Source organism: Pogoniulus pusillus, chromosome 16 (assembly GCF_015220805.1).
Source record: "Pogoniulus pusillus isolate bPogPus1 chromosome 16, bPogPus1.pri, whole genome shotgun sequence".
Lineage (NCBI taxonomy): Eukaryota > Metazoa > Chordata > Aves > Piciformes > Lybiidae > Pogoniulus > Pogoniulus pusillus.
In genome coordinates, this window is record NC_087279.1 from 11,196,805 (window position 1) to 11,214,886 (window position 18,082).

The following is an 18,082-nucleotide window of genomic DNA, read 5'->3' on the forward strand; positions in this document are numbered from 1 at the left end:
GCTGAGGGTGGCGGCTCGGCGGGAGAGAGGAGAAGCCGTCCCCTTGGGCGGCCATTGAGAGGCCTTTGCCTCCTGAGAGGGACTTGGCAGCGGCTGGGGCAGGGACACCTTCTCCTTAGCCTGTCAGTACTGGTAAATGCCTATATGGGTGGCTCTGGGTTATGTCTGTACACCCTGTGACTTGTAAGGGCTGAGTGCTTTGAGGTTCAGGGACAGCTGAAATCTGAGCAGTTGAAATGACCCACATGCGTTTTGTGTTTTAATTCTGGCTGCTTAGGTGTGTCATAAATAACAGGCATAAACTGGTGTTCATGCAAGTTAAGGCTTTAATAGAGTTTGCAGGAATCAAGCAATGTACAGGCCTGGGCACGAGGGGAGACTGATCTACCCCAACGCACACCCTTTGCCTTCAGTTTTCTCTTTTTATACCCTATTCTATTACATATTTACTAAGTTCTAAGAAAAGGTTGGGTTTTCTTTATGAGTTCTTAGGAATGTGAGATGTCTCTTCCACACAGGTCTCCTTTTATCCGGTGGTCCCTCTGGTAATCTTTGATGAAGTAAGGAGTCTTGCTTAAGTGTCTTCCTCATGAACTTCAAAGTCCTGGTTCTTCTATTTGCTCATACAGGAAAGGTGGCACCAGGAGGAATGCATTTCCATTTAAATATGCAAAAGACTGTCTCTTCCACATGCCTCCTTCCTTTGCCAATCTAATTCCTCTTATCTTTAAGCTTATTGAGATGGTGGTGCAAGCAGGAATGCAGTTTCATTCAAACCCCCCCCCCCCTCCCTCCTTGTCTGTGACCCCTTGCCACGAATTGATTGGATCAAACATATGATTCTATATATATTTCTCACAGGTGGTCTTTTTTGCAGAGTCAGGGAAACAAATTGGAATTTTAAATTTGGTTTTAATTATGGCTTACTCTTCTGGACACCTGTAACCTTTTGTTCCCAAAGCCCTCACAGGATGTGCTGGGAACTACCTTCAATGATCACTGACCTTAGGAGCTTAGCACTTAAGAATCAGAATCATTATAGTTGGAAAAGATCTCTAAGGTCATCAGGCCCACACATCCCTTTGAAGTTGTAGGCTGGTTGATAGTGCTGTGTCTTGTGGTGCTGTTGTGCTAGTTTGAGGCTAGGTGAAATGTTTTAATGAGAGAAATTAGATTATAGGCTGTGAAAATGAAACAGTGGTCATGTCCAGTTTGCACATAGGCTTGCTGAGAATATAAACACAGACAATATGCAGTGAGTGGGTAACACCCAAAACCGACACAGCTGCCATATATTTAACTGTGTTCTGGGATATCGATGCAGTAGAACAATGCAGGAGCAAAGTCGTGTATCCCTGTGCTACAGCAAAGGCATGTGCAGCTTAGCTTGGTGGCTTCTCTTGATACTAGGAAAACTAATGAGGCAGCCTGCCTCAAGCGAAACCATGGTAAGAGCTGTGGGGAGTTTTTCAGTGCCTAAGTCTGAGTTTTCTTGCAGGTCATCAGCTGCAAATCATAAGCCTGATGGTGTAAGACAGACGGGATGGGGATAACGAGCAGCTTGATTCAAGCAAAGTGGTAGCAGGTGAGTAGTAATTAGGATGCTGTCTTGGTGTGAATACACCTGTTTGTCAGATAGAAGAGGTGGCTTTTCACCTTTCTAGATCTTCTCTCTCAAAGTGTATTTGTTAAGATTGAGAATGGTATTTTTGTTTTTAAAAAATCGGTCTGTGGCAATTCCCAGAATTACTCAATAGCAATGTACTTTAGGAGGATTATCGACTTTTCTAAGCTTGTGCTGATTGCTCATTAAAGTCAGTTGTGTAGAGAAGCAGTTACTTAATCTACTCTTGTTTCTTATCAGGACAGTGGCCAAAAGAGCTGCAAGAAGAAGTGGCTTATTAATTAGTTGTGAGTAGTAATTCAGAACTAGGATAATTTAGGAGCTTCACAACAGGGAGGGAATTTACCTATCAAGGGAGTGCAGTTATGAACTTGATCTTCATACAGAGTAGGAATTTTATAAATTCTGATAGCACAGACAGTGACAGGATAAGGGGTGATTTCACTTGCTTTTTGACTGGGTCTCTATACATCTTTCAATATAGGATCCTCAGAAAGTTCTAAGGAAGAACAAAAACTCCTTTTGCTATTTGCTATTTTTTTTCCTATTGTGTTTATACTTTTTTTTTACAGTGCCCCAGCAGCTAGAAAGGATTGCCTTCTCTTTATTTATGCTTCATTTTTGACCCATGGAGATGTTTCTGGGGTTCTCTTTATTCCGCCACTCTCCAGTTACTATGTCTCTGGACCATTAGAGATTTGTCGTGTCTGAAATCTGGGTGATGAGCAGCTTGTGCTGGCCCTCGGTGTTGGCACATTCTGTTGTCAGTCTAAACTGGGTGTTGAAAAAAGCAGGAACCTTTTTATTTTTCTTAAACAAAATCCTTAACTTCCATATATATATATAGGCAGTAAGCAGTAATATTCACAAGACAGGCTGAGCCTCAGAGATCTTGCTGCACTGGTATGTGCTGAAGGTAGTTTTAGTTGCCTCAGGGTTTATGGTTCCTAGTATCTGTCTTTCAAAATTGATTGGACTGAGGAGTTAGTTCTGGATATAAGAGTTGGTTGTTTGTATTGTTCGAGCTCTCCTCAGTTGTTATGAAACTTGTGTTTCACTGTGTCATAGTTTGAAGCCACGAGTTACCCAGGACTGGATGACAGAGGTGACTCTTACTCTGTTTAGAGAGTAAGAATGAAAATACTGCACACTGATTTGACGCTTAAAAAAAGATTCTATTTACTAGTGCATATTTGCAAACGACAATCAGGTGGAATGAATATGTCCACAAGCTCAGCCAAATCTATCAGACTAAATCCATCTGGAATCCTCCACCTGTTCCACCCTCTGCAGGCCTGAGAGTAGGCCATAACTGCCCCACCCCCCCATCTTTAGGCCTTCAAGGCCTCAGGCCACTCAAAGTTCCCTGCCAGCTAGTAGCCATCTCCCTCAAACAAAACATGAGATAAGGAATGCACACTCTTCCCAGAGATGAGAAGGAATGGAAAGAAGGGAAAGAGCGGGATTGGCCAGGCACTGGCTTAATAAGCTGTGATACAGGAAAATGGAATAGAATAACAGTATTACAATATCCTGGGATGCCCAGATCTGTCCCCTGGGATGGGTCTTAGTCCATGTAGTTTTTCTTAGGGGAACCTCAGACTATGACACACTGTCACATGTTAATGTTATGTGCAGGAGAATATTTATGTTACTTGCCTCTTTGGAATAGAGGGGAATTGACAAGGAGGGAGATATGATCTTGTATGTGAGAAAGGCAAAATGTGGGAGGAGTTTACATTATTACCAGGAAGATGCAAAAGGTGTAGGAGCCAGCAATGTGGGCTTCTAATCCTGTCCTAAGTTGTGCAGTTTGATGTCATGGACAACAGGAGGAGGTCTAGAGAACAAATCTTACGAGGAACAGGTGAGAGAACTAGGGTTGTTTAGCCTGAAGAAAATGATACCGGGGGAGATCTTACTGCTCACTACAACTACCTGAAAGTTGTTGGTCTGTTCAACCAAGTAACAAATAAAAGAACCATAGGAAATGGCTTTAGGTTGAGATAAGGGAAATTTAAATTGGGTATTAGGAAGAACTTCTTTCCTGAAAGGATTATTGGGCATTGGAACAGCTTTCCCCGGGAAGTGGTGGAGATTTGAATAGACATAGTAGTTAGAGATATGGTTTAGTCAAGGACTTGTCAGTGTTAGGCTGGTGATTTGAAACAGTGATCTTAAAGGTCTTTTCCAATCTGGGCAGTTTTGTGATTCTGAGGTTGTTAAATGATGCATCCATTACAGTTGCTGTACCCTACAGGGCGCTGTGAGGGACAGAGGTGGTTGTGTTTGTTCCTCGTGCTCCTGGAAGTGTTTGGATGTGGATTTGGTTGTAGTATCAGCTAAGCCAAATAGTACTGAAGGAGTGGGGGAGAGGTAGAGAGGTACTGCTCCAGTGAATAACCACAGGTTTAGGGCTGAAGTATGTGGCTAAGTGACAGGTAAACCTCTAGTGATTTCTGGTCAGCTTCACAGTATCACAGTATCACCAAGGTTGGAAGAGACCTCACAGATCATCAAGTCCAACCCTTTACCACAGTGCCCAAGGCTAGACCATGGCACCAAGTGCCACATCCAACCTTGCCTTGAACTGCCCCAGGGACGACGACTCCACCACCTCCCCAGGCAGCCCATTCCAGTGTCCAATGACTCAGTGAAGAACTTTCTCCTCACCTCGAGCCGAAATTTCCCCTGGCGCAGCCTGAGGCTGTGTCCTCTCGTTCTGGAGCTGGCCACCTGAGAGAAGAGAGCAAGCTCCCCCTGGCCACAACCACCCTTCAGGTAGTTGTAGACAGCAATAAGGTCACCCCTGAGCCTCCTCTTCTCCAGGCTAAACAACCCCAGCGATACCACAGAGCACTGTGATTATGGATGTGACTACAGAGCACAAGCACTGGGGTTTTTGTAAACTCTTATTTAAAGCTCAGGACTCAACACATCTTTTCATAGAGTCATAGTGTGCTAGGTGTTGGAAGGGACCGCCAGGGATTGAGCACAATGCCCCCTGCCTCCCATCCAAGCAGGCCCACGTAGGGCAGGTCAGTCACAAAGGAATACATCCACGTTTTGAAGATCTTTAGAGAGGGAGACTCTACAGCCTCTCTGTACATCCTGTTCCAGTACTCTCTCACCCTTACAGTAAAAGCTTTTTCTTACGTTGCAATGGATTTCCCGATTGTCTATTGCCTCTAGTCAGATGGGCCAAATGGGATTTTGCTTTACACAGGTATTTTTCATGTGTCTGGTGAACACTTAAACTAAGCCACTTTGACAGTTTAGATGTTCTTTGAAATAATACTCTGCTCAGTTTCTCTTTTCTCAATATGTAGTATGGAGCTAATGAAAAGGGTGGGTTGGTGGTACACCCCTGTCAGCTTCTCAGATGTACTACACTTCACTGCTAAATGGCTTCTGGGACAAGTTGCATGCATGTTTTTTTGCTGATTTGTAATGACAGGATGGGAGACTTTTTCTGTCTTCTGCCCCTTGATCTTGTTTATTACCACTCATAAATGGAAGAAAGTATCTTGGATTTTACTTGCATGTGGAGGTAATAATAGCTCTTAATTTCAAAATCCTGTGCTCCTACCTGTCTCAATTACTCTTACATCCTGTTACAAACACTGGTATTTAAATACTTTAAATTGGGAAATGAAGTAGCTGCTGAACTATGTGCTGTTGCCATAAAGAAAGGGAAGTGTCACTCATCTACTAGCAGTGAGATCTGTCTTTGAGAACTCGTTACTGATCTCTCAAAGCACTGCCTCAAGACTGTGTCTTGAGCTGTTGCACATCATGCCAATTCACTGACTGACCAGCCTAGCTGGTGACTGTGCCTGATGCTTGCTTGAAGTTGATAACAGATAAACCAGCGTGCTGTCAGCAAAGAGAACAATGTAGAAGCTGTTCCCTCATGATAAGGTCCTTTTGGTTGTCCCCTTGCCCATTTTTTTAATTCACTCCCAAGTGGGAAGTGAGGGCTGCTCCCACATATCTTGCAAAGGTTTGCACCAGCCTGAAGTGGACCCTGGCTGGAGGACAGCAATGACCATACAGCTGCAGTGTTTTAATATCAGGTATTAATCTTTAATTCCACATCACAGCAGTCGAGTGAATGGGTCAGGGAAAGAAACCCCAAACAAACGGCAGATATTTACATCTAAAATTCACACCACTTATTTGTTGGTTCTGGAAACATGCTATCACAATATATACAATGAAGTACCTTTAGGACACTTGTACAAATTTTTTTTTCCTTTTAAATTTGATTTCCATTATAGATAAGATAGCTGTTTTTGTTTTATTTTAAACATGAATACACAAAAGAGAAGTGGTTAGAGGTTTTTGCCTTTTTTTTTTAAATAAGCACAGAATGCCAGAGGTTAAAAACACATTTACAGGGCAGAATACCAGTCAGACATCACAATCTATACATTTTTTGCTCAATTTCCTGTACAAATACACAGCATTCAAATGGGGATATTTACAAAGAAGCATGATCAGAGGAAATTTTAAATTATCACATAATTTGTTTCCCAAAGGCTTTTGCTCTCTCCAGCCTCCCCAGTTTTGGCTGATTCTCCCACAGAAGGGATATACAATATGCCTTACCTATAAAAGGGTAAAGTAAACTGAAATCCAAATAGAGAAAACGGGAAAGAATCTTAGTTTTGCACAAAAAAAAAAATTTAGATTTGAGATAGAGTTTTAATTGCTTCTACTACTGTAGCTCTTTAATTTTTTTTCAGATGGGGCCAGCAGGTGCACTGACAATGGAGAGACTTGCAGCAGAATCCCACTGATTCCCTCAGGAATGCACATGCTATTTTGTTACACAAAGAAAACCCAATGAAGGCAAGTACACGTTAAATTTGAATTAGAATTAAGTATAGATTGATGAGGTCCTGTTCAAAACCTCCTGTTGCTGTGGTTTATACAAGGAATCCTCAACTCCTGCTGGGCAAGTGCCAACAACTGCTGTTGCTTCCACCTGCTCCAGCACTGGTCTTGATGTTGGAGCTGTACTATGCTATAAGACACCTCACCTACAGAGAGTAGTTAGTTCCAGCATTCACAAAATCTTAAACATAGTCTGTCTTTCTTCTGCCCTCTTTAAGGTAAGCACTGAAAATGGAGACAGAGTGCTTGGTAGATACCAGAACAGTAACAGAAATTTAATTTGAGAGAGGCTTACATTTGGTAAATGTATTCTGCCATTCTCTGTGTGGACCTGCCGTGGTATTTGTATCCATCATCTGATCGGTCTTCAAACCTGTACAGAGTAATGTCAGGCTCCCAAAATCATCTCACTGTTGTTGTACAGTGTCTCAGACATTGTGCACTGTACCAGAGCAGGATGATAGCTTTTGAGAAACTGAGCAGAGCTCTAGTGGGCAGGCTTTACAGCTGACAGGGTTTTGTAACACCTGCTGTTTCTTTACACTAAGGAAGCTCAGTAAGTCTCTACATTCATTACTTTTAATTTTCCGGGCCAGAATAAAACCAAAAGAGGGGGTAGGGAAAATGGAATTGAATACTTTGTTCTCTGAAAAACTTCACTTGAGGAGTCTGATTCAGATTGGAGAATAGCACATGTGAAAATATTTCACTCACTTCTGAGGAATTACCTTGACTTACCTTTACCAAAATGATAATTTTGAGATGAGTTTTCATACTTATGTTCTATAGCAGAGATCCATCTTGGTTCATTAACATTTAAGACTGTCCTAGCATTGGATAACCTTCCTGCTAGAGATGAAACATCCCCTATAGGCCAGGTTTTATTTTCAATGTCTTAATTGTGAAGGATAAAATGATTACAAGCAGCCTGCGTTAGTAACAAAATAGAGGAAGCAAGAGAGACTTTGTTCCAGCCAACTAGGCCATTTAAGAAACAAATTCATAACTTATTAGTTTAGCATGGTCTAGAGCTTGAGAAAGAAACTAAACAAATCCTCTTAAAATCCCCTTCATACAACCACTGAATCCAGGCTTTGTACAGACAGACCCAACTTTAGGAGAGTTCAGAAGCAATGTACTCTGCCCAGTCTCTGTATTTAGAGGTAGTGCTAAAGGTGACCTGTAAAAGAATGTCCTTTTTTGCTTCTTTATGCTGTTTGTAGCATGAGAAACTGTGTTGTTAGGGCAGGAATTCAATATGAAAGCTGAGTGCTAGTCCTGTTTCTGACACTAATTTGTATGGTGGAGGTAAGTCTCACTTGAATGTGCTTCACATTTTTAAGTGGTAAGGAGGAGGGGAGTGTGTTCTATCCCCTGGAGTGTGCTTTGCAGTCTGCAGGCAGAGAGGGTTCTAAGGAAGACTAAAAGGTGTATGGGCATGGTGGGGGGAAGGAACTTGTTTATTTAAAAATGGTAAATATTTGATACTTTCCTCATTGAAAGTTTCTTGAAAATTATGGAAAGAGGAATAGAAGGGGTTTTTTGTTCTTTCCAAGGAACAGATCTTGTCTCTCCGTTAACCACAGATTTTTTTTCCTGGTTTGTTATGTACTGAACTAAGGAAATACTGATTAAAAGGCTTATTTTGTGTTCAGAGGTTTGTACCATCTTCACTCCTGCACTGTTCTCTTTCTTGGGTTTGTTTCTTTCTCCTTTTTTTTTTTTAATATCCTTCAGCCTTTTCTGGAGCCTGTCAATAAAAAAGACTTGGGGGGGTAGGGACAGGGAGAAGGTTGTATTGCTGCCTGAGAAGAAAAGAAATCAACCTTCCAAGAGAGAAGCAGCAGCTCTTTTAAAGCTTCTTTATGTATTCTAAAGAAGCAAAAGAGGAAACAAAACATTTCTTCTTTACAGGTTGCCTTTAAGATCCCTGACTCTAGGGTATACACTATAGACTGGGCATTTCTTGAATTGTGGTGCTTTCTGTCTGCTGTGAGAGACGGAAATGACTCCTGCACACCAACTGCATTGAGTGTTTGGGAGGGACTGAGGATGTTCATGAGGAATCAATCTCAGCTCCTGGGGGATGGAAAGTGGTGAGAATTGTGATGTTCAGCCCTGAGGCAAGGATTCTTGGATGTGATGCATTTAAGCCACCTTTTCTTTACTGGCTGGGTTACCAACTGGCTATAGCATGAGAAACTCAATTTGGTTATGTGTGTGTTGGTTCTTTTAAACGGGAATAGAAATGCTGGTGTCAACAGCCTGCCCAAAGCTGGGCATGGGAAAGGCCTACGATTAGGTTGTAGCTCCAATGGCTACTAACCCCCTCTCATTCTGTAGCACAGATGACTAGCAGATGATTCCAATGAGAAAGCAGGTTGGTTTAGCCAGTGAAAGCAAAACTTAAGAAATCAAACAGTACATAAAAAACAAAGGAGGCAGAGTTTGTTGGACATGATATCTTGGAAATCAGTGCATCAGCACTGGTTAGATTGCCTCAGCACCTATGAACCAATGCAGGGAGATCACTGCACAGATATGTACAATCCTGCTCTCAAAAGAGCCAATTTCTTAGAATTGCCATCTTTCCACTGCCTGCAGCTCTTTCGCCTTCCAGCCTGACAGTTCATAGAATCCCTGATTTCAGCAATGAGCTTTCACTTCTGTACAACAAAGAAATAAGTCCCTAGTGCAACTGCTTCTACTCATGTGCGTCTCAGAACAGGGAGGAAAGCAGTTTCAAAATCAACTTGCCACATTCTCCCCTTCTTCCTCTCTCCACTTAAAATGGTATTTTTCAGCTTCTGCAGGTCTCTATGGCTTGTGTGCCATATGATGTGGTTAAACTGCAGAAGAAATAAACTGTCCACTGCACAGGAAGTTAAAAGTCATAAAGGAAAGGTGTAAAAAGAAATTAAAAAGGAAAGCAGCAACTTCCCATGCTGGCCCAGTTGCTTTTGTGGGCTCCAGACATATACTTGCGGCAGTAAAAAATCGGTTTGCTGTTCTCCGAGTCCTCATCTCCTCTGCAGTCAGACCTGGAATGACGATGCAAGCTGCTTACCAGGAGCCATCCCTACTGCTCGCTGATGCCATGCTCCCATGCTACCCTGGCCTGCTCTTCCTTTCCACCACTTACTGGTTGGGACACTTTACGATGCAATGGGCGGTGTTTGTCATCATCTTCAATTATCATCCCCTCCTCATTCTCCATGTTTGGCAGCCGGGAGTGGTAAGGTTTTGGGGGTAGAGCAGGAGGGTCCATGGTGTCCTGAGGAATGACTCCAGATGGAGCAGAGTGGCTTCGGCATGGCTGGGATTTGAGCGATTCCAGGACATCAGGCTCAGAGAGACTGTACCTGACAGGGAGGTAGGGTGTCTCTAGATCTTCATCAGTGTTCCAGGCCTGGCTGGGGACAGAATCCATGGTGTCTGTGCGAGGAGGTGGTTCAGAAGAATGTCCAAAATTGCTCTCACTCAAGGAAGAGACACCACTGCTTGCACTGCCAGATAAAGTGGAGTTGCTTCCATCTAGACCAGACTGCGGACTGGTGGGTGAGGCAGGGATAGGATGAAGAGGGGACTGTTGGGAAAAAAGTAAGACCAGGTTAAGACTGACAAAGAAAGCAACACTGCTGCACTTGGTGGAACTTGCTGTTCCACCTTTCAGCTTCTGACAGCGATGTTAACAGTGGTGCAGTTCTGTCAGTGTCACTGGTTTATATGTGCACTCCCTGACTTGGGTGGAAATACCTCTTGTGGGCAGATGAGTGCACTTAACACCACCAGACCTGTTCAAGAAGCAGTGCTTGTTGAGGTGATATTCTTAAGTGCTGAGAGCACAGCATACAATGTGGAGGAAACTGGAAGGGCCTACCACACACCTAAGTTTTTTCCTATGTAATTCAGCTGTGGAAGAAGTTATGAGCTTGCATGGACTTTCTCATGCAACTTTACTAGCATGGTAAAAATCATATTTCTGTATTCAGGAGGTGCTCAGTGGGAGAGGAGGAGGGGGATTCCTTCAAGAACCTATTTTTCTCCATCTCCCTCTGCTCTCCTGCCACTTCCTTTTTACCTTGCGCAACGTTCGTGCAGGCAGTGCTGGAGGAGCATCACTGAGCTGGTGATGGAAGGCATCAAAGTGCAGCGAGTAGTGTCCTGGAACGAGACAAAGATCAGAAATGCAGCCTTCTGCTGCCTCACTGCAGCAAAAGAGTTGGGCTTTTAGACCCTGTAATGCCAGGTAGTAGCTCCAAATGACGGTAACTCCACTCCAGCCTAGGGCTTCCTTTCTGATAGATACTGCAGAGTGCATCTGTCACACACACAAGGAAAGGAAAACTCAAGTGCAGTCATGGATTCCCACCCACCCATATTATCAAGGAGCTCATGGCAAGGCAGCAGGCTTATAAACAATGAATATCTAAAGTTTCATTTAATGGCTTTGTAATCTTAAATTACTGAAGGACATCAACCCTCACACACCTAATTCTAGTCCCAGAATAAACACAAGTCCATATATGGACTACAAAAAAATGGAAGACAAAAAAAAAGACTGAGACGCTTGTCCAATGCTAACCTAGCAGACCAGGAAAGACTGGGGGTTTGTTCCTGATTGTTTTTATAGGGGCAGAAAGGGCTAAAGTCAGTTTTCATGTGGTTGAGACTTAACTGTGCATTATGGACTGCAGGCATGATGCAGCAGGCCTACTGGGCAGTTCCTTACCATGGGGGAGGCTTCGGGGAGGCACTGGTGGGGCCAAGATGCTCCCAACGTGAGCAGACAGGAATGGCAGGGCCTCTCTGGTTCCGCTGTCTAGGCTCCAGCTACTGGGTGCTGCTGGCACAGCTGAAGGATTGAAACAGATTTAACTTGGGTAACAGAACAGGGCAGGTGTGGGGCCAGATGGACTGGCTTTCTGGTGTGCTCTTCAGCAATGAAGGGACATTCTAGGACCTGATGAATGGTGGGATTGAAAGTGTAAAAAGACACATCTAGTCTACAGCATTAAGCTTAGAGGTTGCTTTGTTAAAGAAGCAAGAGAGTTAGGTGATCACTGTGTTAGTCTGCCCATCGCCCCTCCAGGACCCTTTTTTAGCAAATCTGAAGAGCAGCAGAACTCTGTGAGGCTTGTTTTTTGCAAATCAGTAAGGCAGCTGGATTTCGGTTGTGAGCTGTTCTGCTTGGCTACCACCGAGTGACATGGTGATGGCAGAAGGGAATGTGTAGCACACAGGAAGACCTCTTGCTGCACTGCAGTGGCTAAGTGAAGACAGGAGGAAAATTACAGAAGAAATTACTGTAAAGCTCTGACAGAGTTGATCAAGGATTGTGATGAAAAAATACATAAAGACAGCAGTTTGGACTCCTTGTATTGCTGGATCACCTGAAGAGATCAAGTCTGTTCCTCACATGACAGTCACTATGATCATCCTGAAATTGTTTTTTTTTATAGAAGTAAAAGCTGCTTCTTTCAAATATTAGTATTTTCAAGATCTTGAGAATTCTGCAACCTCCAACGTTACTGAAATGCTCCATCGTTCCTTCCACTTAAACACACTGCAAGACTTGATTTATTCTGAGAAGCGAGACATGGAATAATTATTTAAAAACAAATAAGCAATTTCTTCAGATTGGCAAAGAAGAGGAAAACAAAGTAATTCAATGAGCCTACCAAAGAAAACCAAGATACAACCATCTTTTTCCATCTTCGGTTTGGAAAATGGAAGCCTGGAGATACAAATATGAAATTTTGACACCTGAAGAAGATTTCTCCTTAATTAAAATGCCTGCAGCCATTGCTGGTGCTTTTTCTTTTCTAAAATGACTTAGGTTTCTTGGTTGGTTTTTTTTCTCCTTTGTTCTTGAGTTAGCATGAACATAGGCTCCCCAAGACCTAAAATTCCCTAGAGAGAGATCACAAAGTAACATCTTCAGAAGACAGAACAAAGCCCCTAAAAATAAGAAAGTAAACATTTTTGAAGAGAGACCCTCAAGCTGAAAAAGGCAAACAAGCCACTAAGAATCTTGGCAGAGAACTGGTTTAAACCAAGGGTTGTATCTCAACACGTGTGATGTGGCTTCAGGTGCATTTTCTGCGCATTCCTGTGCACGTGCCATAGTGCTCTCATTTGCACTACTGCTGTGGGTGTCAGGCTAAACCAGAGGGAGAAGATGCAGAACACAGCCAACCATGCTAGTCTTCTGCATTATACCAGCGTCAAGTGGAAAGGACAGAACAAGACTGGATCTTCTTGGCCTGTAGCATGATTGCTGTGCATCACCGAGATGCAGTTAGAAGAATGTGAAGAGGAGAACTTGGTACCTCACTGCATAATCTGCTTAGCCTTTAGGAGTGCTGGAAATGATCCTAAGGTCAGATGGTTTTGGAAAGTGGTGTTGCCTGTTAAAACCAGTTTTATCCAAAATGCTTCAGGGAGAGACCTAAGCAGGGATCTCCCAGAGCTCTCTCCTAGCCCATCTCTCCATTATGGCAGTATTCAGTGGTTCTACGGCCAAGTTTAATTAGCAGGGAAATTGCATTTGAACCATTCTGCTCTGGGCAACTGATATCACCCTGCAGTCAATGAGAATTACCAAGCTGAGCTGACAGGGTAAGGAAGGGGGCGGGTAAATTCACAGGGCATGACTGTTAACAAAAACCAAGGCAGATGACATCCACATCTTTCTCCTGTCCAGTGTAAAGATGTTGCCACCTCTGTTGTTCGTTCAGTTCAAACTAAAATGGCTAAGATGGAGCTCTTGTTCATCCCCTAGTCTTAACTTTGTTGGTGACAATAATGAATGATGTCATTATTCTGCCATTTCTTCAGAATTGTACCTTGGCTTTAGGTTTCAATCTGGACTGCTCTGGAAGGCTGTCACATTGGTAAAGTGGTGGAATCTGGTGTACTAGAAATTCTAAAGTAAAATTGGGATTTTTTTTCCCAGAAGATAGTTTAGTTCAGGCACAGCTACTGAAACAAAAACCAGTAGTATGGAGGTCAGACTAGAGAGTTGTGATGGTCTTTCCTGGCCTTAAAAATCTTTCAAGATACCATTTTTCCACAACTGTTCCTTGCTCAGGCAACCTCCTCGTCTCAGATTTTGATTCCTAAATTTCATCCTCTTCTGTTTTTTCGCTGTGCTGCCTTTCAGATAATTTTTGAGCCCATCGCTTTGTCCATGGCACCCTTTTTGCAAACGCCTCCTTTTCTGTTACATCAAACTCCCTCTTCTTTCATATTTCTTTCTGTAGGGACTCTGCTTGTTTTTCCCAAAGCAATGAGTTTGAAAAAAGATATATTCATAATAAGTATAAAACTACTTGAGAGAAGGATCACAAGAAATGTTAGTATTTTGAACAAGAAATGCATATTAATACAAATACTAAATCTCATTTTAAAATACAGTCCAAATCTGCCACTCTTCTTTCAGGTAACTTCTCATTTACTGCTTTGGAAGTTTTACTTGATAAAGGCTGAAGGATTTGTTTCACTAACAAAATGTTAAAAAACTCTCTGAAATAAAGAGGTTTGTGCAATTCTGCCCTTCTGTGAATCATCAGAAGTGGCTATAGGTTGGCAGAAGGCCCAGTTAATGAAACTGTTAATTAAAAAAATGTGAGAGAATGCACTCTGCAAGGAAACGTAGAAGCCCATTTGTTACTTGCTGCAGTGTGGCCAGAGTAGTTCAGAAAGCATGCATGCTGACTAGGAGAAGGGGTACCTTTCTCTGCCACAGACAGGTTGGGATCACTGCAAGGTTTGCATGGTCCAATCATTTGCTGCATCAAGGCGCGCTGGAAATTTGGAGGCTAAAGGAGAAGCAAGTTAGAAAAGATAAGTGGAGGGGAAAAAAAGAAAAAAAAAGGAAGTTAGGAGGCAGCTGGTGCAGAATCCTGGAGCTTTCTTTTAAGCAAGGAAAGTTTTTAACTAAAAAATATATGGGAGCCTTCATCTGTCTCTGCATTAGCAAGTACTGTGGTACCAGCAGATCTCTAGAATGTAGCAGTGCCAAAGATCCAGTTTTATGCTGCTTGCGTTCTCTAGAGTAGTTACTCCAGACTCTCTCTCTAGCCTGGTCTTATTTATGCCCATTATCAGCAAAAATGAATTGTGTACTGTGCTCGACCTTACCTTTGGTTTTTGATTCATTTGAAAGAATCTGAGTTTGTGTGCTCTGACACAGTTCTCCGATGTGAGCTGAAGTGCAGTGAGCATGCATGACCAGGAGATTGCCTTAAAAAATGCATGCCAGGGCCAAATTTAAATGCTTACATATAAGCACATTCTGAATTGTTTAACTTGTCCAGAGAAAGCACCAGATACAGATAGAGATTGTTTCAAAACTGTATCAGTGTATTATTTCAGCCTCTCATAGTTTTTAATACCTCTGGAAATCACCATAAAAAGCTATTTAGAATCAGCTTTGATGCCAGACTGCGGGATAGCTGTGCTTCTAGAAAAAAATGAGTTAAGAAAAATGGTAAGACTATTTGTAGTGGACCAGGACTCATAGGATAAAGTTGGAAAGTGATAAGAGTCCATTTTCAGAGGGCATACATGCAGTTTTACAAGTCATTACAAATTGTATCACTTGCCCTCCAGCAGGGGTGATTAATATGAAAAGCTCTGTATTGCCTCTGAAATGCTCTTAAGTAAATGGTTTTGTTTTCCAAAAGTAAATTGGGAAGTGTTCAGGTGGTCAATAGTAAAAATATAGTCACAGTAATAAAGGAAATTAGATGTGCTACCTGTCCATTTTCCATGATAGCTGTGGGATACATGGCACTGCTGGGTCGGTCCCGGTGGGCTGGCAGCAGCATCATCATCTCCCGAGAGTGGCGGTACTTATCTGGTAGAGAGGGAGAGCCTGTAAACAAGTGAGAGCAATCACGTACACATGACAAACAACAGCCATGTCTCCGCATGCCCAGTCACCTAGGTGTCCTCTGCCATTTGTTCAGATGGATGGGCTTACAGGACTTCAGAAAACACGGTGCCGAGCCCACTAAGCAGCTAACTGTTGGTGGGGTGCACAGCACAAGGATGAAATCTGAGCTGGCTGCTTGTATACAATTAAGGACATACCACAGAAGCTGTAGATGGTATATGCGTACCTAGTTGTATGCGGCAAAGTGCTTCCTCTTAAAACAAGTGGGCATCTGTGTGGAATCAGCTGCAGCTGTGCTGTACAGTGTCTAATGCTCCTTTGGCCCTTGTATTGTAGAGTTACAGAAATGCCATCAAACTGTGCCTTTTAGGACTAAATGTGGAAGAAGGAGCTAAAAGCCATTCAGTTAGAGCAGGAAGCTAATGGGAACCTACTTTATTCCTCAGTTCTGGTAGAGATAGTTTGAGGTATTGCCATTTAGCTGGTGATACCTTGATGAGCTTCCTCTTTGTTAAAGCAAAACAGAACCCAATAATCAAGAGAATTTTGTATAGGTGTGGTGGCACTTTGCTTACAATGCCACAGGGTAATGTACATCCCTGCTGAGTGCGTTGGAATGCTGAGCCATTGTACGACAACAGGATATTTTATCAATGCTTAAGAGTTACATAGCAGGAACTGAACTGACTTCAGTATTGGTTATCATTTATAGCTTGCCACTATAGCATGACTATCAGTTATCATTTAAGACATTGAGGTATTTAATGTAATCGACTTCTTGGCAGGTAGAAGTATTTGGGACTCATGTCCTTCAAGATATGCAACAGCTGACAAAGGATTTGCAAGAAGAATGGTTCTCATTAGTGACTTCCTCAAGTCTGATACTACTGATACATGTATCCCTTGGGATGCACACTATTAGGCAGGAACTGATGTTCAGAAGCTGCTGAAGTAAGCTTGAATTTGCACTGATTATTTTGTTGTGTCACAAACACGCACTTGACAGATAGCAGCACACAGCGCATCGCAGAGCCATGCCGGCTTGTGGGGAATACATGCCCCCTCTGGCAGACTGTCCACAACCACACACAGGACCTGAGCAGCACTCCAACGTATGAGCAAAGGCACTGGTGCTGGTTAATGCAGCTTCCACTCCAGCAAAAGCAAACATGCAGTTTTGGGGACTGATACTCAGCAGACAGTGGAAGGAACAATGTGTCCAGCAGAATGCAGGATAAAGTCCTACAATTGCAACAATTCCATCGAGGGTGGCAGATCCCAGATTAAGCTACATCCCCACCCTGACATTAACAGCTGCAGAGTATCTGCATTCTAGTTCTGAACTCATTTTCTCCCCAGACATGAAACAGAAACATAATTAGGACAACATTATTTGCTCTTATACACAACATTGGCTTGGAAAACAGTGTTAACGCTTTATGCTGAGTCTCCTTTACTCACACATCACAGCTAGTCCTGTTTCTGCAGGACAAGTGTTAAGTATGCTAGACTTTTGTGTGCCTAGAACTACATCACAGCACAATCTACACTGTATATATTTCCTTCTTATTTATGTTGTCATTCTTGTTCTTCTAAGTCCAAGATGCAAACCACCTCTATTTGTCAGCAGTTTAGATGGGATTATGGTTTCCACACACCTTGCAGTGCACAACCTGAAAAATCCCAGAGATGTGCTAAATATGGTGGCAGTCTCAGTTACAAAACAGCTCTGCAGTTTGGTACCCTACAATTTGTAAATAACTGTAGCTATAAAAGTTGTAATAGATTATGCCAAGAATCCAGTCTGCAAATAAGACTAAGGAGGAGTGGCTATAACTGAAGCTTTTATATCAGCCCTGCTTCTTTGGACAGATAGAGAGCACAATCACTATGGTTTCTTGCAGGGACTCGCAAAACTTAAAACTAAAGTCAAACCAAGCTTTTAATGGCCATATAAAATGCTGCAGCTGGTATCAGGATTTAGCTTCTAGTGTGGTGCACTCAATGTCTGCAGCACTGGTGCAGGTACTGGGCATGAAAAAGGAAAGACTGTGCTGAAGCCAGAGGTGTTTTTTCTTGTGTCAAGTACTAGTTTGAACAAATTAAACTGAAAATTAATGTAGTTAAACTCCAAATCCCGATTTATCATTTTCATTACTGTTAAGAAAACAGTTCTCTCTTGCACCAAATCATAAGTTGTTTTTTTTTTCATTCTTGTAGAGTGCTAAATAAGACAGCAGGCCTCATTTTCTACACCTTAAAAGGGGGCTACGTTGAGGAAGCAGCAGGGATACCTTCAGAGGAGAGTCATCTACTGAAAAAAATCCTAACCCAACTACTAGCTTTTTTCTAGGCTTCTTGGCATTACGGTTTTTGCTTAACAGACATCACCTTGCATCATCTTTTAACTCCAGTAAGGCTGGAGTACTGCCTCATGAGTCACCTCAAATGAAGCCAAACCAAACTGAGCTTCTTACTGATCCTCCACACAACAAACACCAGTGTTGCTTTCTCGATAAGGAGGAAACTACACAAGAGTCAAGCCAGGTGAAAACAAAGATATATATCTGGTAATCTGAAAAATCAAGTACCTACTAATGTCTTTATTGTTAGCACTCATTAGAAAACCTTTACTGTATTCCCAATTCTATTTAAGA

The 18,082-nt window shown here is 42.5% G+C and overlaps 1 protein-coding gene across 10 annotated transcripts in view; it reads right to left on the minus strand.

Annotated features, from left to right (window-relative positions):
• Positions 1-5,688: 5,688 nt before the first annotated feature.
• DOCK3 (dedicator of cytokinesis 3) overlaps positions 5,689-18,082 on the minus strand; it is a 205,719-nt gene continuing 193,325 nt past the window's right edge. For 6 of the 10 annotated variants that reach the window (XM_064156479.1, XM_064156478.1, XM_064156477.1 and 3 more), the window contains 5 exons: positions 15,286-15,404; positions 14,259-14,346; positions 11,256-11,378; positions 10,605-10,687; positions 5,689-10,109 (listed from right to left, as the gene is read on the minus strand). In XM_064156479.1, the coding sequence (XP_064012549.1) occupies positions 9,603-10,109; positions 10,605-10,687; positions 11,256-11,378; positions 14,259-14,346; positions 15,286-15,404 (920 nt within the window). In that variant the 3' untranslated portion in view covers positions 5,689-9,602. The remainder of the gene's footprint in view (positions 10,110-10,604; positions 10,688-11,255; positions 11,379-14,258; positions 14,347-15,285; positions 15,405-18,082) is intronic. The other 4 variants (XM_064156482.1, XM_064156476.1, XM_064156484.1 and 1 more) reach the window with 2 other exon arrangements.